Below are 23,930 nucleotides of genomic sequence, written 5' to 3'. Positions count from 1 at the left end.
ATGGAGCTGGGAAAACTGGACAGCAACATGCAAAGAATGAAACTGGACCACTTTCTTATACAATATATAAAAATAAATTCAAAATGGATGAAAGACCTATATGTGAGACAGGAATCCATCAAAACCCTAGAGGAGAACACAGGCAGTGTTCTTTGACTTCAGCCACAGGCAGTGTTTTTTGACCTCAGCCACAGCAACTTCTTACAAGACAGGTCTCCAGAGGCAAGGGTACAAAACCAAAAATGAACTATTAGGACTTCATCAAGATAAAAAGCTTCTGGATGTACTGTATGGTGACTAACATAACATAATAAAAAATTATTATTAAAAAAAAAGGTTCTGGGGCGCCTGGGTGGCACAGCGGTTAAGCGTCTGCCTTCGGCTCAGGGCGTGATCCCGGCGTTCCAGGATCGAGTCCCACATCGGGCTCCTCTGCTGGGAGCCTGCTTCTTCCTCTCCCACTCCACCTGCTTGTGTTCCCTCTCTCACTGGCTGTCTCTATCTCTGTCAAATAAATAAATAAAAAATCTTAAAAAAAAAAAAAAGCTTCTGCACAATGAAGGAAACAATAAACAAAATTAAAAGGCAAACTACAGAATAAAAGAAAATATTTGCAAATGACATGAGTTAGTATCCAAAATCTATAAAGAACTTATCAAACTGAACACCAAAAAACAAATAATCCAATTAAAAAATGGGCAAGAGACAAGAACAGACATTTTTCCAAAGAAGACATCCAGATGGCCAACAGACACATAAAAAGATGCTCAACATCACTCATCATCAGGAAAATACAAATTAAAACTACAAGGAGCTATTCCTTGACACCTGTTGCACACTACTTGAATATATTAGAAGAGTTCAAAAGCACACTAACAAATATATGTGAGACACACAACAAAAGTAATGCTTTGCAATGAGAGAGGGAATGAAGATAAGAATTAAAGGAGAGAGGGGAGTTAAGATGGCGGAGGAGTAGGGGACCCCTTTTTCAGCCGGTCCCCTGAGTCAAGTTGGATAGGTACGAGACCAGCCTGAACATCCATGGAATCTGCATGAGATGCAGGAAGATACATCTGGATCTCTACAAATGAACATCTCCAGCGCTGAGTATTGAGGTACGAAGCTGGGAGCCGTGAAACCATGCACAGATATCGGAAGATAAACGGAAGGGGAGGGAGCCACCGCATTCGGGCACCGGGAAGCGGTAGCCACCTGCACGGGGGAGCGGGCGGACTCGCGGACCGGCACCCGCGAGAGAGCAGACTGAGACCGTGAGCCGGGAACGCATGAGACCAGACTGAAAACTGGAGCTCTGGTGCACTCACTGGAACCAGACTGAGACCGGGAGCTCAAGAGAGCACGGGGGTGGCTAGTGGCTGGCGGTGTTAGAAACACAAAGGACAGAGACGTGCCGGCCCTGGAAGTGAGGGCTGGGATGCCAGGTGTGGGGCGCACATTCCGGGACGCTGCAGGGTTGAGCAGCACCAACAGAAACAGAGTTAAAGTGGCCAGAACATCAGTGGAGAACGGTCCGCGATCCCTCTGTTCTGAGACAGAGGCTGAGATTCGGCCACTGCTGCTCTGACTCTAAGAGGCACAGCAAACCGCGAGGGAAAGCCGCCAGAGAACAAAAGCTTGGAAATACCAGCTCACAGCGTGCCCATCCCCATCCCCCCTCTCAGGCGACACAGAGACTCTAAAACAAGAAAGCTAAAATAGAATCTGGACTCAAAAAAATCCATGCTCAAGAATGTAGGTTACGGGAGATTACTGACTCAATGAAACGTTCCAATGTCAGAATCATCAGCAACCCCGAGGGGGTGGAGAAAAACAGAGGTCTAGAAGAGATATTTGAACAAATTGTAGCTGAAAACTTTTCTAATCTGTAAGGAAAACAAACATTCGTGTCCAAGAGGCAGAGAGGACCCCTCCCAAGCTCAACCAAGACAAACCTACGCCACGTCACGTCATAGTGCAATTCACAAATATTAGATCCAAGGATACAGTATTGAAAGTGGCCAGGGCAAAGAAATTTCTCACATACCAAGGCAGAGGTATCAGAATTACATCAGACCTGTCTACACAGACCTGGAATGAGAGAAAGGGTTGGGGGGGGGGCATTTTTAAAGCTCTTTCAGAGAAAAACATACAGCCAAGGATCCTTTATCCAGCAAGGCTGTCAATCAGAATTGATGGAGAAATAAGGACCTTCTAGAATCGCCAGTCATTGACCATTTTCATAACCATGAAACCATCCCTACAGGAGATATTAAGGGGGGTTCTATAAAAGTAAAAAGGCCCCAAGAGTGATACAGAACAGAAAGTCACAATCTATAGAAACAAAGACTTTACTGGCAACATGGCATCATTAAAAACATATCTCTCAATAATTAGTCTCAATGTAAATGGCCTGAATGCTCCCATAAAACGCCACAGGGTTGTAGACTGGATAAAAAGACATGACCCATCCATTTGCTGTCTACAAGAGACTCATTTTGAACCTAAAGATACATTCCGACTGAAAGTAAAGGGATGGAATACCATCTTTCATGCCAATGGACCTCAAAAGAAAGCTGGGTAGCAATTCTCATATCAGACAGATTGGATTTTAAACTAAAGACTATAGTTAGAGACACAGAAGGGCACTATATTATTCTTAAAGGATGTATCCAACAAGTGGATATGACCATTATAAATATATATGTCCCCAACAGGGGAGCAGCAAGATACACAAGCCAACTCTTAACCACAATAAAGAGACATATAGATAAAAATATGTTAATAGTAGGGGACCTCAACACTCCACTATCAGAAATAGACAGAGCACCCATGCAGAAAATCGACAAAGAAACAAGGGCTTTGAATGCCATACTCGACGAGTTGGACCTCATAGATATACATAGAACACTACACCCCAGAACCAAAGAATACTCATTCTATTCTAATGCCCATGGAGCATTCCTAAAACAGACCATGTTCTGGGACACAAAACAGGTCTCAACCGATACCAAAAGACTGAAATTATTCCCTGCATATTCTCAGACCACAACAGTTTGAAATTGGAACTCAACCACAAGGAAAAATTTGGAAGAAATTCAAACACTTGGAGACTAAGAACCATCCTGCTCAGGAATGAATCGATAAACCAGAAAATCAAAAATCAATTTAAACAATTTATGGAGACCAACAAGAATGAAGACACAAAGGTCCAAAACCTATGGGATACTGCAAAGGCAGTCCTAAGGGGAAAATACATAGCCATCCAAGCCTCACTCAAAAGAATAGAAAAATCTAAAATGCAATTTTATATTCTCACCTCAAGAAGCTGGAACAGCAACAGAGGGACAGGCCTAATCCACGCACGAGGAAGCAGTTGACCAAGATTAGAGCAGAAATCAATGAATTAGAAACCAGTACAGTAGAGCAGATCAACAGAACTAGAAGCTGGTTCTTTGAAAGAGTTAATAAAATTGACAGACCACTGGCAAGACTTATCCAAAAGAATAGAGAAAGGACCCAAATTAATAAACTTATGAATGAAAAAGGAGAGGTCACAGCCAACACCAATGAAATTGGAAGGATTATTAGAAACTTTTATCAACAGCTTTATGCCAATAAATTAAGCAATCTAGAAGAGATGGAGGACTTCCTGCAAACCTATAAACTACCAAGACTGAAACAGGAAGAAACTGATTTTTTTAACAGACCAATTAATTATGAAAAGATTGAAACAGTGATAAACAACCTTCCAAATAACAAAACTCCAGGCCCGGATGGTTTTCCTGGAGAATTCTACCAAACATTCAAAGAAGAAATAATACCTATTCTCCCAAAGCTATTTCAAAAAACAGAAAAAGAAGGAAAGCTACCAAACTCATTCTATGAGGCCAATATTACCTTGATCCCCAAACCAGGCAAAGATCCCATCAAAAAGGAGAATTACAGACCGATTTCCCTAATGAATATGGATGCCGAAATTCTCAACAAGATCCTGGCTAATAGAATCCAACAGTACATTAAAAAGGATTATCCATCATGACCAAGTGGGATTCATCCCTGGGATGCAAGGGTGGTTCAACATTTGCAAATCGATCGGTGTCTTAGATTTTATCCAGAAGGAAAAAGCCAAAAATCATATGATTCTCTCAATAGATGCAGAAAAAGCATTTGACAAAATACAGCATCCTTTCCTGATTAAAACTCTTCATAGTGTAGGGATAGAGGGTACATTCCTCAAACTCATAAAAACCATCTATGAAAAGCCTACAGCAAATATCATTCTCAATGGGGAAAAGCTTCCAGCTTTTCAGGAACACGACAAGGATGCCCACTCTCGCCACTATTATTCAACATAGTACTAGAAGTCCTTGCGACAGCAATCAGACAACAAAAAGGGATAAAAGGTATCCAAATCAGCAAAGAAGAAGTCAAAATGTCTCTCTTTGCAGATGACATGATACTCTATATGGAAAACCCAAAAGAATCCACTCCCAAATTATTAGAAGTTATAGAGCAATTCAGTAATGTGGCGGGATACAAAATCAATGCTCAGAAATCAGTTGCATTTCTATATACGAATAATGAGACTGAAGAAGGAGAAATTAGGGAATCCATCCCATTTACAATAGCACCGAAAACCATAAGTTACCTTGGAATTAACTTAACCAGAGACGTAAAGGATCTATACTCTAGAAACTGTAATCACTCTTGAAAGACATTGAGGAAGACATGAAAAGATGGGAAAATATTCCATGCTCATGGATCGGAAGAATTAACATAGTTAAAATGTCCATGCTACCCAGAGCAATCTATACTTTCTATGCTATCCCGATCAAAATACCAATGATATTTTTCAAAGAACTGGAACAAATAGTCCTTAAATTTGTATGGAACCAGAAAAGGCCCCAAATCGCCAAGGACCTGTTGAAAAGGAAAAACAAAGCTGGGGGCATCAAAATGCCGGATTTCGAGCTGTACTACAAAGCTGTGATCACAAAGACAGCATGGTACTGGCACAAAAACAGACACATAGACCAATGGAACAGAATAGAGAACCCAGAAATGGACCTTGGCTCTTTGGGCAACTAATCTTTGATAAAGCAGGAAAAAACATCCAGTGGAAAAAAGACAGTCTCTTCAATAAATGGTGCTGGGAACTCTGGACAGCTACATGCAAAAGAATGAAACTTGACCATTCTCTCACACCATACACAAAGATAAACTCCAAATGGATGAAAGACCTCGATGTGAGACAGGAATCCATCAAAATCCTAGAGGAGAACATAGGCAGCAACCTCTATGACATCGGCCAAAGCAACCTTTTTCATGACACATCTCCAAAGGCTAGAGAAACAAAAGATAAAATGAACTTGTGGGACTTCATCAAGATAAAAAGCTTCTGCACAGCCAAGGAAACAGTCAAAAAAACTAAGAGGCAGCCCACGGAATGGGAGAAGATATTTGCAAATGATGCTACAGATAAAAGACTGGTATCCAAGATCTACAAAGAACTTCTCAAACTCAATACACGAGAAACAAATAAACAAATCAAAAAATGGGCAGAAGATATGAACAGACACTTTTCCAATGATGACATACAAATGGCTAACAGACACATGAAAAAATGTTCAAAATCATTAACCATCAGGGAAATTCAAATCAAAACCACACGAAGATACCACCTTACGCCAGTTAGAATGGCAAAAATTGACAAGGCAAGAAACAACAATTGCTGGAGAGGATGTGGAGAAAGGGGATCCCTCCTACATTGTTGGTGGGAATGCAAGTTGGTACAGCCACTCTGGAAAACAGTGTGGAAGTCCCTTAAAAAGTTAAAAATTGAGCTACCCTATGACCCAGCCATTGCACTACTGGGTATTTACCCCAAAGATACAGACGTAGTGAAGAGAAGGGCCATATGCATCCCAATGTTCATAGCAGCATTGTCCACAATAGCTAAATTGTGGAAGGAACTGAGATGCCCTTCAACAGATGACTGGATTAAGAAGTTGTGGTCCATATATACAATGGAATATTACTCAGCTATCAAAAAGAACGAGTTCTCAACATTTGCTGCAACATGGATGGCACTGGAGGAGATAATGCTAAGTGAAATAAGTCAAGCAGAGAAAGACAATTATTATATGATTTCTCTCATCTATGGAACATAAGAACTAGGAAGATCGGTAGGGGAAGAAAGGAATAAAGAAAGTGGGGGGTAATCAGAAGGGGAATGAAGCATGAGAGACTATGGACTCTGAGAAACAAACTGAGGGCTTCAGAGGGGAGGGTGTGGGGGAATGGGATAGGCTGGTGATGGGTAGTAAGGAGGGCACGTATTACATGGTGCACTGGGTGTTATACGCAACTAATGAATCATCGAACTTTACATCAGAAACCAGGGATGTACTGTATGGTGACTAACATAATATAATTTAAAAAATTAAAAGAAAAAAAAGAAAAAAAATCAACAACTCAGGAAACAACAGGTTTGGCAAAGATGCAGAAAAAGGGAACCTCCTGCACTGTTTGTGGCAATGCAATCTGGAGAAGCCGCTGTGGAAAACAGTATATAGATTCCTCAAAGATGTTAAAAATAGAACTACCCTATGATCCAGCAATCCCACTACTGGGTATTTACCCAAAGAATACAAAAATACTGATTCAAAACATCATTTAATAGTCAAATTATGGAAAAAACCAAATGTCCATGGACTAATGAATGGATGAAGAAGTTGTGTTATGTGTGTGTGTGTGTGTGTGTGTGTGTGTGTATACACACACAATGGAATATTACTCAGCCAAAGAAAAGAATGCAATCTTGGCATTTGCAACAACATGGATAAAACTAGAGAGTATTACATTAAATGAAATAAGTCAATCAGATAAACAAAAATACCATATGATTTCACTCATATGTAGAATTTAAGAAAGAAAATAAATTAGCAAAGGGGGGGAAAAGAGAGAGAGAGGCAAACCAAGAAACAGTCTTAACTGGAGAGAACAAAAAATGAAGAGAACAGAGGGGTGGGTGAGGGACAGGTGAAATAGGTAATGGGGATTAAGGAGTGTACTTGTTAAAAAAAAAAAAAAGGAGTCCACTTGTGATGAGCACCAGGCACTGTATGTAAGTGCTGAATCACTAAATTTTATGCTTGAAACTAATATTACCCTATATGTTAACTAACTAGAATTTAAATAAAAACTTTAAAATTTAAAAATTTTAATAAACGAAATAACTTCTGGCTTTGTTCTTCTGAGATACACAAGAGTTGCACAAACCAATCAAGTCACCTTCTACTGGGTGACCTTAAGAAATAAGAGTGAGGCTGAGATGCACTAGGATTGATGCCAGTTTCAGAAAATGGAATTAGAGGTGAAGAACAATGCCAAGGTAAACTAGCCATCTTTTACTTACAGCTGACACATGCTGCAAGAGACACATGACATCTATCATGTCTGCGAGGACAAGGAGTCTGGTAACTGCAGCCAGTAAGGCACGGGCAGCTTGAACCACAGCCTCCCTTTTGGGGAGATAACAGGGGTCATCTGCAAATCTCTCAGCTGATACTTTCAGAGCTTCACCTGAAAAACACAACCCAAAATAACAGACTTTAGGTTTCAGCTATACCTTTTTAAGCATTTATCATCCTCATTCCAAGTACATTCTATGACTAAGCATAATATTAATATAATGTCAGTTGACATTAGAACACTGTCTGTTAATAAACAATGGAGTTTAAAATTGACATTTGTTTTTAATAAATGCTCTGGAGTTTAAGAAGCATGATAACATTTTCCTGCAAGAGAATTGTGCTCAATTGACTAGCAACATCTAGTAAAATTGCTGTCAACTTCTGCATTTGCTGAATCTCATCTGCTGTAAAAGGTTTCATTACTAAGACTTCAACTAGAAACAATCTTGTTTATAAAAATAAGGTAAATCTTCATTTGAGTTACTTTCCAAGTCACTTTAGAAAAGAGCTAGCCTTTGAAACAGGAACTCTCTGATAAAAGTTTCACATGGGCAGATTTATCCTAAATTGTCAATATAATAATCTACATCCTAAACTTAGTCACAGAAATTACATATCATAGCACATAACTGTTACAAAATCTGCCTAACATTTTTAAGATTTTTCAGTGAAAATATATCTTATGATAAAAGAAATGTGAATGCATTCATTTTTAAAAGTTCACAGTTCAAGGAGGAGTCCAAGATGGCAGAGGAGTAGGAGACCTTAGTTTTGTCTGGTCCCGGGAATTCAGCTAGATAGCTATCAAACCATTCTGAGCACATACGAACTCAACTGGAGGTCTAAGAAAAGATTACCTGCAGCTCTACAAATAGAAAAGCAACCACTTTCTGAATGAATGACAAGATGGAAAAACTCACCTCAAAAAAAAAGAGCAAGAGGCACTACTGACTGCCAGGGACCTAATCAATATGGACATAAGTAAGATGTCGGAACTAGAGTTCAAAATAATAATTACAAAGATACTAGCTGGGCTTTACAAAAAGCATAGAAGACACTAGAGAATCCCTCTCTGGAGAAATAAAAGAATATATAATCTAATCAAAATCAAAAAGGCTATTAAGGAGATGCAATAAAAAATGTAGGCTCTAACTGCTAGAATAAACGAAGCAGAACAGAGAATTAGTGATATAGAAGACAAAATGATGGAGAATAAAGAAGCTGAGAAAAAGAGAAATAAACAACTACTAGGTCACAAGGGGAAAATTCAAGAGATAACTGATACCATAAAGCAAAACAATATTAGAATAATTGGGGTCCCAGAAAGGGGGGGGGTGAAAGGTACATTGGAGCAAGTTATAACAGAAAACTTGCCTAATCTGGGGAAGGAACCAGGCATTCAAGTCCAGGAGGCAGGAGAAGCCCTCTCAAAATCAATAAAAATAGGTCAACAACCCGACATATAATAGTGAAACTTGCAAACCTCAGAGACAAAGAGAAAATCCTGAAAGTAGCTCGGGACAAGAGGTCTGTAACCTATAAGGGTAATATCATTAGACTGGCAATAGACCTATCTACAGACTGGGCAGGCCAGAAAGGACAGGCATGATATATTCAGCTTGCTAAATGAGAACAATATGCAGCCAAGAATACTTTATCCAGCTTGGCTGTCATTCAAAATGGAAGGAGAGATAAAAAGCTTCCAGAACAGACAGAAACTAAAAGAACTTGTGATCACCAAACAAGTTCTGCAAGAAATATTAAAGGGGATCCTTTAAGTGAAGGGAGAGCCCAAAAGTAACATAGACCAGAAAGGAACAGAGACAACATACAGAAACAGTGACTTTACAGGTAATACAAAGGCACTAAATTCATATCTTTCAATAATTACTCTGAATGTAAATGGGCTAAATGCCCCAATCAACAGACACACAGTATCAGACTGGATGAAAAAAGAAGACCTCTGGAAGACCTCTAGAAGAGACTCATTGTAGACCCAAAGGCACCTCCCGATTGAACATGAGGGGGTGCAAAAACTATTTATCATGCTAATGGACATCAAAATAAAGCTGGGATGGCAATCCTTATATCAGACAAATTAAATTTTAAACATAAGACTGTAATAAGAGATGAGGTAGGACACTATATCATAATTAAAGGGTCTATCCAATAAGATCTAACAATTGTAAATATTTATGCCTGTAACATGGGAGCAGCCAATTATATAAAGCAATTAATTACAAAATTAAATGAACACATCAATAATAATAAAGTAATAGGGATTTTAACCCCCAACACACTGCAATGGACAGATCATCTAACCAACAATCAACAAGGAAACAAGGCTTTGAATGACACACTGGACCAGATGGACTTCACAGATATATTCAAGGCATTCCATTCTAAAGCAACAGAATACACATTCTTCTTGAGTGTACATGGAACGTTCTCCAGAATACATCACATACTGGATCACAAATCAGGTCTACACCTATATCAAAAGATTGGGATCATTCCCTGTATATTCTCAGACTACAATGTTTTGAAACTGGAACTCAATCACAAGAGGAAATTTGGAAAGAACTCAAATACGTGGAAGCTAAAGAGCATCCTACTAACGAATGAATGGGCCAATGAGGAAATTAAAGAAGAATTTTAAAAATCCAAGGAAAAAAATGAAAATGAAAATACCACTGTTCAAAACCTTTGGGATACAGCAAAGGCAGTGCTAAGAGGGAAGTAGATAGGACTACAAGCCTTTCTCAGGAAACAAGAAAGTTCTCAAATACACAAATTAACCTTGTAAGGAGGTTCCTAAAGGAGCTGGGGAAAGAAGAGCAAATAAAGCCTAAAGCCAGCAGGAGAAGAGAATTAATAAAGATTAGAGCAGAAATCAATGAAATAGAAGCCAAAAGAACAGTAGAACGGACCAAGGAAACTAGGAGTTGGTTCTTTGAAAGAATTAATAAGACCGATAAACCCCTAGCCAGACTTATCAAAAAGAAAAGATAAAGGACCCAAATAAATAAAATCATGAATGAAAGAGGACAGATCATGACCAACACTGAAGAAATACAATTAAAAGAACATATTATGAGCAACTATTTGCCAACCAATTAGTCAATCTGGAAGAAATGAATGCATTCCTAGAAACATATAAAATACCAAAATGAAACAGGAAGAAATAGAAAACCTGAACAGATCCATAACCAGCAAAGAAATTGAAACAGTAATCAAGAATCTCCCAAGAAGCAAGATTCCAGGACCAGATGGCTTCCCAGGGAAATTTTACCGAACATTTAAAGAAGAATTAATTCTTCTGAAGCTGTTTCAAAAAATAGAAAGGGAAGGAAAACTTCCAAACTCTTTCTATGAAGCCAGCATTACCTTGATCCCCAAAACCAGACAAAGACCCCACCAAAAAGGAGAATTACAGACCAATATTTCTGATGAACATGGATGCAGTAATTCACACCAAGACACAAGCCAATAGCCGGTGTCCAAGATCTATAAAGAACTTCTCAAACTCAATACACAAGAAACAAATAATCAAATCAAAAAATGGGCAGAAGATATGAACAGACATTTTTCCAATGAAGATATACAAATGGCTAACAGACACATGAAAAAATGTTCAAGATCATTAGCCATCAGGGAAATTCAAATCAAAACCACATTGAGATACAACCTTAGGCCAGTTTTGCCAGAATGGCAAAAATGGACAAGGCAAGAAACAACAAATGTCGGAGAGGATGTGGAGAAAGGGGAACCCTCTTACACTGTTGGTGGGAACGCAAGTTGGTATAGCCACTTTGGAAAACAGTGTGGAGGTCCCTCAAAAAGTTGAAAATAGAGCTACCCTATGACCCAGCAATTGGGTATTTACCCCAAAGACACAGATGTAGTGAAGAGAAGGGCCATATGCACCCCAATGTTCACAGTAGCTTTGTCCACAAAAGCTAAATTGTGGAAAGAGCTGAGATGCCCTTCAACAGACTAATGGATAAAGAAGATGTGGTTCATATATACAATGGAATATTACTCAGCCATCAGAAAGAACGATTACCCAACATTTGCAGCAACATGGACGGGACTGGAGGAGATTATGCTAAAGGAAATAAGTCAAGCAGAGAAAGACAATTATCATATGGTTTCACTCATTTTGGAACATAAGGAATAGCAGGGAGATCAGTAGGAGAAGGAAGGGAAGAATGAAGGGGGGGTAAACAGAAGGGGGAATGAACCACGAGAGACTATGGACTCTGGGAAACTGAGGGTTTCAGAAGGGAAGGGGTGGGGGATTGGGATAGGCCGGTGATGGGTATTAAGGAGGGCACATATTCCATGGAGTGCTGGGTGTTATATGCAAACAATGAATCATGGAACACTACATCAAAAACTAATGATGTACTGTATGGTGACTAATATAACATAATAAAAAATTTTTAAAAAAAGATACTAGCCAATAGGATCCAACAGTACATTAAAAGGACTATTCACCAAAGTCAAGTGAGATTTATTCCTGGGCTACAAGGGTGGTTTAACATCCGCAAATCAATCAATGTGATACATCACATTAATAAAAGAAAGGATAAGAACCATATGATCCTCTCAATAGATGCAGAAAAAGCATTTGATAAAATACAGCATACTTTCTTGATTAAAACTCTTCACACTGTAGGGATAGAGGGAACATACTTCAATATCATAAAAGCCATAAACAAAAAGCCCCCAGTGAATATCATTCTCAATGGGGAAAAACAGAGCTTTCCCCTAAGATCAGGAGCACAGCAGGGGTGTCCGGTCTCACCACTGTTGTTCAACATACTACTAAAAGTCCTAGCCTCAGCAATCAGACAACATAAAGAAATAAAAGGCATCCGAATTGGCAAAGAAGAAGTCAAACTCACACTTTTGTAGATGGCATGATACTCTATGTGGAAAACTCAAAAGACTCCACCCCAAAATTGCTAGAACTCATACAGGAATTCAGCAAAGTGGCAGGATATAAAATCAATACACAGAAGTCAGTCTCATTCCTATACACTGAGACAGAAGGAAGAGAAATTAAGGAATTGATCCCATTTATAATTGCACCCAAAACCATAAGATACCTAGGAATAAATCTAACCAAAGAGGGAAAGGATCTGTACTCAGAAAACTATAGAACATTCATGAAAGAAATTGAGGAAGACACAAAGAAATGCTCATGTATTGGAAGAACAAATATTGTTAAAATGTCTGTGCTACCCAAAGTAATCTACACATTCATTGCAATCCCTATTAAAAGACCATCAACATTTTTCACAGAGCTGGAACAAATAATTCTAAAATTTGTATGGAACCAGAAAAGATCCCAAATAGTTAAAGCAATGTTGAAAAAGAAAACCAAAGCTGGTGGCATCGCAATCCCAGACTTCAAGCTCTATTACAAAGCTGTATCATCAAGACAGTATGGTACTGGCACAAAAACAGACACACAGAGCAATGGAACAGAATAAGGAACCCAGAAATAGACCCTCAACTATATGGTCAACTAATCTTGGGCAAAACAGGAAAGAATATCCAATGGGAAAAAGACAGTCTCTTCAATAAATGGTGTTGGGAAAACTGGACAGCCACCCTTAGAAGAATGAAACTGGACCATTTCCTCTCATACATAAAAATAGACTCAAAATGGATCAAAGACCTAAACATGAGACAATAATCCATCAAAATCCTAGAGGAGAACACAGGCAACAACCTCTATGACCTCAGCCACAGCAACTTCTTGCTAGACATGTCTCCAAAGGCAAGGGAAACATAGGCAAAAATGAACTATTGGGACCTCATGAACATAAAAAGCTTCTGAATAATGAAGGAAACAACAGAACTAAAAGATAACCAACAGAATGGGAGAAGATATTTGCAAATGACGTATCTGCTAAAGGGCTAGTATCCAGAATCTATAAAGAACTCATCAAAATCAACACCTATAAAACTAATAATCCAGTTAAGTAATGGGCAGAAGACATGAACAGACATTTCTCCAAAGAAGACATCTAAATGGCCAACAGACACATGAAAAAATGCTCAATATCACTCATCATCAGAGAAATACAAATCAAAACCACAATGAGATACCACCTCACACCAGTCAGAATGGCTAAAATTAACAAGTCAGGAAATGACAGATGTTGGTGAGGATGAGGAGAAAGGGGAACTCTCTTACACTGTTGGTGGGAATGCAACCTGGTGCAGCAACTCTGGAAAACAGTATGGAGGGTCCCCAAAAAGTTGAAAATTGAGCTACCCTACAACCCAGCAATTGTACTGGGTATTTACCTTAAATAATGTGAAGGGGCAACTACACCCCAATGTTTATAGCAGCAATGTCCACAATAGCCAAACTATGGAAAGAGCCCAGATGTCCATTGACAGATGAATGGATAAAGATGCGGGGTGTGTGTGTGTGTGTGTGTGTGTGTACACATATATATACACACACACATATATATATACATACAAACAATGGAATACTACTCAGCCATAAAAAATGAAATCTTACCATTTGCAACAACGTGGATGGAACTAGAGGGTATCATGCTAAGCGAAGTAAGTCAATCGGAGAAAGACAATTGTCATATGATCTCACTGACACAAGGAATTTAAGAAACAAAACAGAGGATCATAGGGGAAGAGAGGAAAAAATAAAACAAGATGAAATCAGAGAGGGAGACAAATCATATCTTAATCATAGGAAACAAACTGAGGGTTGCTGGAGGGGGGAGGGTAGGGGAATGAGGTAACTGGGTGATGGACATTAAGGGCATGTGATTTTAATGAGCACTGGGTATTGACTGATGGGGGTCTGGGTGGCTCTGTTGGTTAAGCATCTGCCTTCAGCTCAGGTCATGATCCTAGGGTCCTGGGATCGAGCCCTGAATAGAATTCCCTGAACAGCAGGGAGTCTGCTTCTCCCTCCACCGCTCCCTCTGCCCCTGCCCCTCCTTCCCCTTCTGCCTCTCCCCCTCCACTCCAGCTTTGTCTCTTGTTTTCTCTCTTTCAAATAAAATATAAGATCTTAAAAAAAAAAGGACTGATAAATCACTGACCTCTACCTCTGAAACTAACAATACATTATATGTTAATTAATTGAATTTAAATTTTTTTAAGTAAAAATAAAAGAACAAGTTAAAACAAGAAGTCAAAGGACAAAAGAAGCTAAAGATAATGACACTGTGCAAAATTTGGGATGAAGAAAATAATAATACGCAATTCAGATAATCAGGCCAAATCCAACTATTGCTTTTATTATGAAAAAATGATTTGTAATGGAGATTTTACTAATACAATACTAATACAATTTACTAATTACTAATACAATAATCTTTTATTTATTTCTGCTTTATTTACATAGAAAACAAAGTTAAAAGCATAGCCCTCAAAAAAATCAACTATGTAATATTATAATTAATAAACTGTACTAAAAGCAAAGAGAACAGATATTCTAAACTGAAACAAAAAACAAAACAAAAAAAGTTCACAGTTCATAAGGGTATAAAATGAAAAAGCTCCTCTTTACTCCTCTCCAGTAACATAACTGTTAAAGAATTACCACATCCACTATTTTTTTAAGTTTTTCAATGTAAACTTTTTATTATGAAAGCGATATGTGCTCATTACTTTTAAATAATTCACCATACTGAAGAGTATAAAGGGAAAAAATTTTATGAAGTCTCCAAATGAATCATCCAAAAATACTTACTGAGTTCTTATATATCCATGCAGAAATTTTTCCACAAATGTAGGTTTTATGTGTGCATATGTATATATGTTTGTATGTGTAAATTTATATATAGAGATTTATATGTACGTTTTACTGTATTTTATGAATATATTCACATATTTATATATATTAATATATAAAGAAAGATTTTGTCATAAGGAAACAGAGACATTCTATATGTTATAAATGGAACACACAGTAGATGTAGGTATAGATCCATTTCACAAATATTATCATACCATAAAAACTTTCTATAATGTTTCTTCACTTATCAACTTATTTTCTTTTCACATTGGGATATAAATAACCAGGAAACATTAAAGTATGCACAGTAGTTATCCATGTGGGTTCTGAAGCCGTTCTGCTTCAGTATCTGTCCTACTACCTCAGACAAGACACTTAACTTCTTTATGCCTTATTTTCTCCCCTGTAAATGGAGCTAATAACAATATCTATGATTTTTATGAAAATTAAATAAGAACAGAGCTTTGAGCTTAGTAAAGACTTGATCAGCTGTTGTCATTCTTTTTAATACTTGAATAAAATTACATCTTATTGATCTACTCTTATTTTACTAGGCCTCTATTAAACATATAAATCATTTCCAACTTTTTCCTACTTCAAACAGTACTGCAAAGAATGACACATACCTTTGCATGCATGAACAAACTTAGCTAGAGGATAAATTCTTAAAAGTAGAGTTGCTAAGTCCGGAAGCAAATGAATTTTAAGTTTTATACATATTGCCAAAAAATTCCTCAAAACACAGCCATCTCACCAACAATATATTAAAGGGCCCATCTTATCTACTCTACTCCATTAATATTTTAGTTTTTAATTATTCATGAACTTTACCATAATAAAAATGAAATGAATTATTTTTATTAAATATAACAAAAAACATTTTTGTCCTTATAATGGACAAGACCTGTAAAGAGGGTCCGAGACTATCTCAACAAGTTAGTATATCACATTTAGTTCTCTTAGCAATAGCAAGTTAGGAAGTCAGACTATTAAGTCAGACACTTCTAAGATCAAATTCTTATTTACCTTTTCTAGCTCTGAGACTTTGGATGCTTAAATACTTTCAGTGTCCTCCTCTAAAGGAAAGGGATAAAAATATTACTTATCTTACAGTGCTTCTGAGGTGATTAAATGAGATATAATTCATAATATACATTTAGCACAGTATCTGAACATGGAAAGCACTCAACAAATCGCTGTTATTTCTCAGGAAATTTCTACTGGAGTCAGTAAATTTTTAAGACCATGAAATGGTGATTTTTCTGTGTTTCTCTGCAACTCGGAATTTCTGCTAGAAGACTGTGAAAAATTAAAGGGACCTCAGAAATTTAGAGAGCAGATGAATTTCCACAAAAAGAAGATTATCCTCACTTGTCATGATTCTGAATTGGAAAGTTATGATGGCCTTTACAGAATACTATCTTTGACTTCATATACATTAAAAAGAATTATGTGTTCTTGATTGAAAATGTTGGGATGTTGAACGACTGGCTGAAGAGTCATACTCGGGAAAAGATCATTTAAACATTAAAGAACTATTATAGCCTTTGTCTCCATTAAGACAATATGAAGAGAAAACAAAATAACACTGTTGGGAGAAAATAGTCACTCTTGAAGTACATTAGCAAAGATGCAATAAGTAAATTTCCTGTTACTGAATTCACCACCTTCCCTTCCGTGCAATATGCACGACCCTTTTCAGCTTCAGCTCAAACTCCAACATAAACATCATTTCCTCAATGAAGCCTCAAATTCCCCATTACTAAGGCAGGTCTCACAATAAGATTGCATGCTTCCTATCACAACTAAATATCCATTTATTGTAATGACTTGTATCAAAGCCTGTCTTTAATTCTATTTTTTGAAGTTTTTATTTAAACTCAAATACTTAACATATAGTATAATATTGGTTTAAGGAGTAGAATTTAGTGTTTTATCACTTACATATCACACCCACTGCTCATCATAGTAAGTGCCCGTCTTAATACCAATCACCCATTTAGCCCCTCCACTGCTCACCTACTCTCCAGCAACCCTAAGTTTTTTCTCTATAGTGAATAGTCTCTTACGTTTGTCTCCTACTCTTTTTTTCTTCCCTTCCCCTATGTTTATGTTTTGTTTCTTAGATTCCACATATCAGTGAAATCATACAGTATTTTTCTTTCTCTGAATGACTCATTTCACTTAGCATAATACACTCTAGCTCTATCCACATCATTGAAAATGGCCAGATTTCATTCTTTTTGATTGCTGAGTAAAGTAATATTCCTGTGTGTGTGTGTGTGTGTGTGTGTGTGTGTGTGTGTGTGTGTGTACCACCTCTTTTTTATCCTTTAATGAGTCGATGGACGTTTGGGCTCTTTCCATAATTTGGCTATTGTTGATAATCCTGCTATAAACACTGGGGTTCATGTGTCCCTTTGAATCAGTATTTTTGTATTCTTTGGGTAAATACCTAGTAGTCCAATTGTGCGGTCATAGTGTAGTTCTATTTTTAACATTTTGAGAAACCTCCATACTGTTTTCCAGAGTGACTACTTTTTAACTTAGCACATGGGCCTTTCACAAGTAGGTCTGTGCCTACTTCTCTACCTTCAACTCTTTTTCATTTTAATGTACTGTTGGATTTGATTTGTTATAGGTCTCTCTCTTTTTCATTTTAATGTACTGTTGGATTTGATTTGTTAGTATTTTATTGAGAATTTCTGGATCCATGTTCATCAGGGATATTGGTCTGTAATACTCCTTTTTAGTGGGGTCTTTGTCTGGTTTTGGAATCAAGGTAATACTGGCCTCATAGAATGAGTTTGGAAGTTTCCCTTCCATTTCTATTTTGTGGAACAGTTTCAGAGGAACAGGTATTAACTCTTCTTTATATGTTTGGTAGAATTCCCCTGGGAAACCATATGGCCCTGAACTTTTGTTTGTTGGGAGATTTCTGATTACTGATGCAATGTCTTTGCTGGTTATGGGTCTATTCAAGTTTTCTGTTTCTTCCTGTTTCAGTTTTGGTAGTTTATATGTTTCTAGGAATTTATCCATTTCTTCCAGATTGCCTAATTTGTTGGCATACAGTTGCTCATAATATTCTCTTATATCATTTATATTTCTATGGTGTTGGTTGTGATCTCTCCCCTTTTATTCATGATTTTATTTATTTGGGTCCTTTCTCTTTTCTTTTTTGATAAGTCTGGCTAGGGGCTTGTCAATTTTATTAATTCTTTTGAAGAACCAACTCCTAGGTTCATTGATCTGTTCTACTGGGTTTTTTTTTTTTCCTATATCATTTATTTCTGCTCTAATTATTATTATTTCCATTCTTCTGCTGGCTTTAGGTTTTATTTGCAGTTTCTTTTCTAGCTCATTTAGATAAATTAGTTAGACTGTATATTTGAGACTTGTCTTGATTCTTGATGTAGGACTGTACTTCCTTCTTTAGACTAACCTGTCTTCAACTCTAAATCAAAAAACTAATGAGAGTCACACCAGTCAGAATGGCTAAAATCAACAACACAAGAAATAACAGATATTGGCGAGGATGCAGAGAAAAGTGGAATCCTCTTACACTGTTGGTGGGAGTGCAACCACTCTGGAAAACAGTATGGAGGTTTCTCAAAGTTAAAAACAGAACTACCCTATAATCCAAAAATTACACTACTGGATATTTACCCAAAGGATAAAAAATACTAATTCAAAGGAATACATGCACCCCAATGTTTATAGCAGCTTTATCAACAGTATCCAAATTATGGAAAGAACCCAAACATCCATGGACTGATGAATGGATACAGAAGAGGTGGAGGGGAGGAGTTAAGATGCAGAGTAGTATGGGGACCCTAGGTTTCCCTCGGCCCTCAAACACAGCTAGATCAACATCAAATCATTTTGAACAACTAGGAAATCAATCTGAGGATTAAGAAAACAATCTGCACAATTGGAGGAAGAGAAAGTAGCAGATTCGAGGTTCAAGAGACATGAATTGGGGAAGAGAAAAGCTGTGGTGCCATGGAGAGGAGGGATCCCTTTGTCCAGAGAGAAGTCAAGGACAGAGGGAGAGAGCAGAAGCAAGAGCAACAAGTAGGGTTTGTGCAAGACAGAGAAACCTAGACAAAATGACAAGATAGAGGAATTCTCCCCTAAAGAAAGATCAAGAAATAATAGCCAGGGATTTGCTCAGAACAGATGTAGGCAATATATCTGAACAATAATTTAGAACAACAGTCATAAGAATACTAGCTGGGCTCCAAAGAAGCATAGGAGACACCAGAAAAATCCTGGCTGCAGAGAAAAATACTTAAAAATTAGTCAGGCTGAAATAAAAAATGCTATAACTGAGATGCAAAACTGACTGGATATAATCACAATGAGGATGGAAGAAACAGAGGGATGAATAGGTGATATAGAAGGTAAAATTATAGAAAATAATGAAGGGGAAAAGAAAAGAGAAAGAAAACTATTATATCACAAATACAGACTTAGGGAACTCAGCGATTCCACAAAATAATATCCATATCATAGGAGTCCCAGAAGAAGAGCAGGAAAAAGGGACAGAAGGTATATTTGAACAAATTATAACTGAGAACTTCCCTAATCTAGGGAAGGAAACAGGCATTCAAAGTCCAAGAGGCACAGAGAACTCCCCTCAAAATCAACAAACACAGGTCCATACCAAGACATATCACAGTGAAACGTGCAAAATACAAATATAAAGAGAGAATTCTGAAAGCAGGTAGGGACAAAAGGTCCTTAACCTACAAGGGTAGACACCTAATGTTAGCAGCAGGCCTGTCCACAGAAATTTGGCAAGTCAGAAGAGAGTAACATGACATATTCAACATGCTAAATGGAAAAAATATGGAGGCAAGAATACTATATTCAACAAGGTGTCATTCAGAATAGGAAGAGATAGGGGTGTTTGGGTGGATCAGTCGGTTAAGTGTCTGACTTGGCTCAGGTCATGATCTCAGGGTCCTGGGATTGAGCCCTGTATGGGGCTCCTTGATCAGCAGGGAATCTGCTTCTCCCTCTTCCTCTGCCCCTCCCCCCACGTGCACATGTGAACTCTCTCTCTAATAAATAAAATCTTTAAAAAAATAGTTATTTAAAAAAAAGAACAGTAGTGATAAAGAGTTCCACAACAGCAAAAACTAAAGGAGTTTATGAACACCAAACCAGCTCTGCAAGAAATATTAAGGGGAACCCTTTGAGTAGGAAAGAGAGACCAAAAGCAACAAAGACTAGAAAGGAACAGAGACAATCTACAGAATAGCAATAGGTAATACAATAGCATTAAATTCATATCTATCAAAAATTATTTGGAGTGTAAATGGACTAAGTGCTCCAATCAAAAGACATAGGGTATCAGAATGGATAAAAAACAAGACCTATCAATATGCTACTTATAAGACACCCATTTTAGACACAAAGACACATCCAGATAGAAAGGGAGGGGGTGGAGAACCATCTGTCATGCTAATAGACATCAAAAGAAAGCCTGAGTAGCCATATGTATATCAGACAAACTAGATTTTAAACCAAAGATTGTAATAAGAGATGAAGAAGGGCAGTATATCATAATAAAGGTGTTTATCCAACAAAAAAAATCTAACAATTATAAATATTTATGCCCCCCACTTGGGAGCACCCAAATATATAAATCAATTAATAACAAACTTAGAGAACTTAATTGATAATAATTCATTAATAGTAAGGGATTTTAACAGCCCACTTACAGCAATGGACAGATCATCTAAGCAGAAAATCAACAAGGAAACAGTGGCTTTGGATGACACACTGGACCAGATGGACTTAACAGATATACTCAGAGCATTTCATCCTAAAGCAGCAGAGTACACATTCTTTTCGAGTGCACACAGAACATTCCCCAGAATAGGTCACATACTGGGTCACAAATCAGCCCTCAACAAGAACACAAAGGTCAAGATCATACCATGCATATTTTCAGACCAAAACGCTATGAAACTTGATGTCAACCACAAGAAAAAATTTGGAAAGACCACAAACACATGGAGGTTAAAAAACATCTTGCTAAAGAATGAATGGGTAAACCAGGAAATCAAAGAAGAAATTTTAAAAAATAACATGGAAGCAAATGAAAATGAAACCACAACAGTTCAAGACCTTTGGGATGCAGCAAAGGCAGTTCTAAGAGGAAAGTATATAGTAATACAAGCCCACCTCAACAAGCAAGAAAAGTCTCAAATACACAACCTGACCTTATACCTAAAAGAGCTGGGAAAAGAACATCAAATAAAGCCTAAAGCCAGCAGCAGAAGAGAAATAATTAAGATTAGAATAGAAATAAACGCTATAGAAGTAAAAAAAAAAAAAAAAAAAAAAAAACCAGTAGAACAGATCAATGAAACTAGGAACTGGTTCTTTGAAAGAATTAACAAAATTGATAAGCCCCTAGCTGGACTTATCAAGGAGAAAAGAGAAAGGACCCAAAAAAATAAAATCACATATGAAAGAGGAGAGATCACAACCAACACCACAGAAATACAACAACTGTAACAGAATATTATATGCCAACAAATTGGGCAATCTGGAAAAAAACGGATGCATTCCTAGAAATATATGAACTGCCAAAACTGAAACAGGAAGAAATAGAAAATTTGAAAAGACCCATAACTAGCAAAGACATTGCATTAGTAATCAGAAATCTCTCAACAAAAAAAGTCCAGAGCCATATGGCTTCCCAGGGGAATTCTACCAAATATTGAAGAAGAATTAATACCTATTCTTTTGAAGCTGTTCCAAAAAAATAGAAATGGAAGGAAAACTTCCACACTCATTCTATGAGGCCAGCACTACCATGATTCTAAAACCATAGACCCCACTAAAAAGAAGAATTACAGACCAGTATCTCTGATGAACATGGTTCCAAAAATTCTCAATAAAATACTAGCAAATCTAATCCAAAAGTACATTAAAAGGACTATTCACCACAGTCAAGTGGGATTTATTCTGGGCCTGCAGAAGTGGTTCAATCAAAGCAATATACCACATTAATAAAAGAAAGGATAAGAACCATATGATCCTCTCAGTAGATGCAGAAAAAGCATTTGACAAAATACAGCATCCTTTCTTGATAAAACCCCTCAACAAAATAGGGACAGAAGGAACATACCTCAGCATCATAAGGACATATATGAAAGACCCACAGGTAATACATCCCTCAATAGGGAAAAACTGAGAACTTTTCCCCTAAGGTCAGGAACATGACAGGGATACCCACTCTCACCACTGTTGTTTAACATAATACTGGAAGTCCTAGCCTCAGCAATCAGACAACAAAGAGAAATAAAGGCATCCAAACTGGCAAGGAAGAAGTCAAACTTTCCCTCTTCACAAACAACATAATACTCCATGTAGAAAACCTGAAAGACTCCACCAAAAATTGGTAGAACTGACACATGAATTTAGCAAAGTTGCAGAATACAAAATCACCATACAGAAGTCTGTTGTATTTCTATACACCAATAATGAAGCAGCAGAAAGAGAAATCAAGGAATCGATCCTATGTACTATTGCACCAAAACCCACAAGATACCTGGAATAAACCTAACCAAAGAGGTAAAAGATCTGTGCGCTGAAAACTACAGAACACCTTATGAAAGAAATTGAAGAAGACACAAAGAGATGTAAAAGCATTCTATGCTCGGGTACTAGAAGAACAAATATTGTTAAAATGTCTATATAACCCAAAGAAACCTACACATTCAAAGCAATTCTGATCAAAATAACACCAGCATTTTTCACAGAAATAAAACAAACAATCCTAAAATTCGTATAGAATCAGAAAAGACCCCAAATAGCCAAAGTAATATTGAAAAAGAAAAGCAAAGCTGGCAGCATCACAATTCCAGACTTAAAGCTATATTACAAAGCTATAGTCATTAAGACAGTATGGTACTGGCACAAAAACAGACACATAGAGCAATGGAACAGGATAAAAAAGAAAAAAACAGAAATGGACCCACAACTATATGGGCAACTAATCTTCAATGAAACAGGAAAGAATATCCAATACAAAAGAGTCTCTTCAACAAATGGTGTTGGGAAAACTGGATAGCAACATGCACAAGAATGAATCTAGACCACTTTCTTACCCCATACACAAAAATAAACTCAAAATGGATGAAAGATCTAAATGTGAGACAGGAAACCATCAAAATCCTAGAGGAGAACACAGGCAGCAACCTTTTTGATTGCAGCCACGGAAACTTCGTATTAGACTCACTGGAGGCAAAGGAAACAAAAGCAAAAATGAATTATTGGGATCTCATCAGATAAAAAGCTTCTGCATAATGAAGGAAACAACAGAACTAAAAGGTAACCAACAGAATGGGAGAAGGTATTTGCAAATGACGTATCTGTTAAAGTGCTAGTATCCAGAATCTATAAAGAGCTCATCAAAACCAACACCCAAAAAACTAATAATCTAGTTAAGTAATGGGCAGAAGACATGAACAGACATTTCTTCAAAGAAGACATACGAGTGGCTAACAGACACATGAAAAAATGCTCAACATCACTCATCATCAGGGAAATACAAATCAAAACTACATTGAGATACCACCTCACACCTGCCAGAATGGCTAAAATTAACAAGTCAGGAAACAACCGATATTGGCAAG

General features: G+C 37.4%; 1 protein-coding gene across 5 annotated transcripts in view; it reads right to left on the bottom strand.

The window, feature by feature from the left end:
• CTNNA3 (catenin alpha 3) overlaps nucleotides 1-23,930 on the bottom strand; it is a 1,641,479-nt gene that overhangs the window by 1,469,872 nt on the left and 147,677 nt on the right. For all 5 annotated transcript variants that reach the window (XM_045783571.2, XM_087863076.1, XM_087863075.1 and 2 more), the window contains one exon: nucleotides 7,421-7,587. In XM_045783571.2, coding sequence (XP_045639527.1) covers nucleotides 7,421-7,587 — 167 coding nt within the window. The remainder of the gene's footprint in view (nucleotides 1-7,420; nucleotides 7,588-23,930) is intronic.

Source organism: Ursus americanus, chromosome 6, assembly GCF_024610735.1.
Source record: "Ursus americanus isolate L20-20 chromosome 6, mUrsAme1.1.p, whole genome shotgun sequence".
In the NCBI taxonomy this organism is placed as follows: Eukaryota; Metazoa; Chordata; class Mammalia; order Carnivora; family Ursidae; genus Ursus; species Ursus americanus.
Note: the sequence above shows the minus strand (reverse complement) of the source record. Positions and strands in the feature narration are given on the sequence as shown.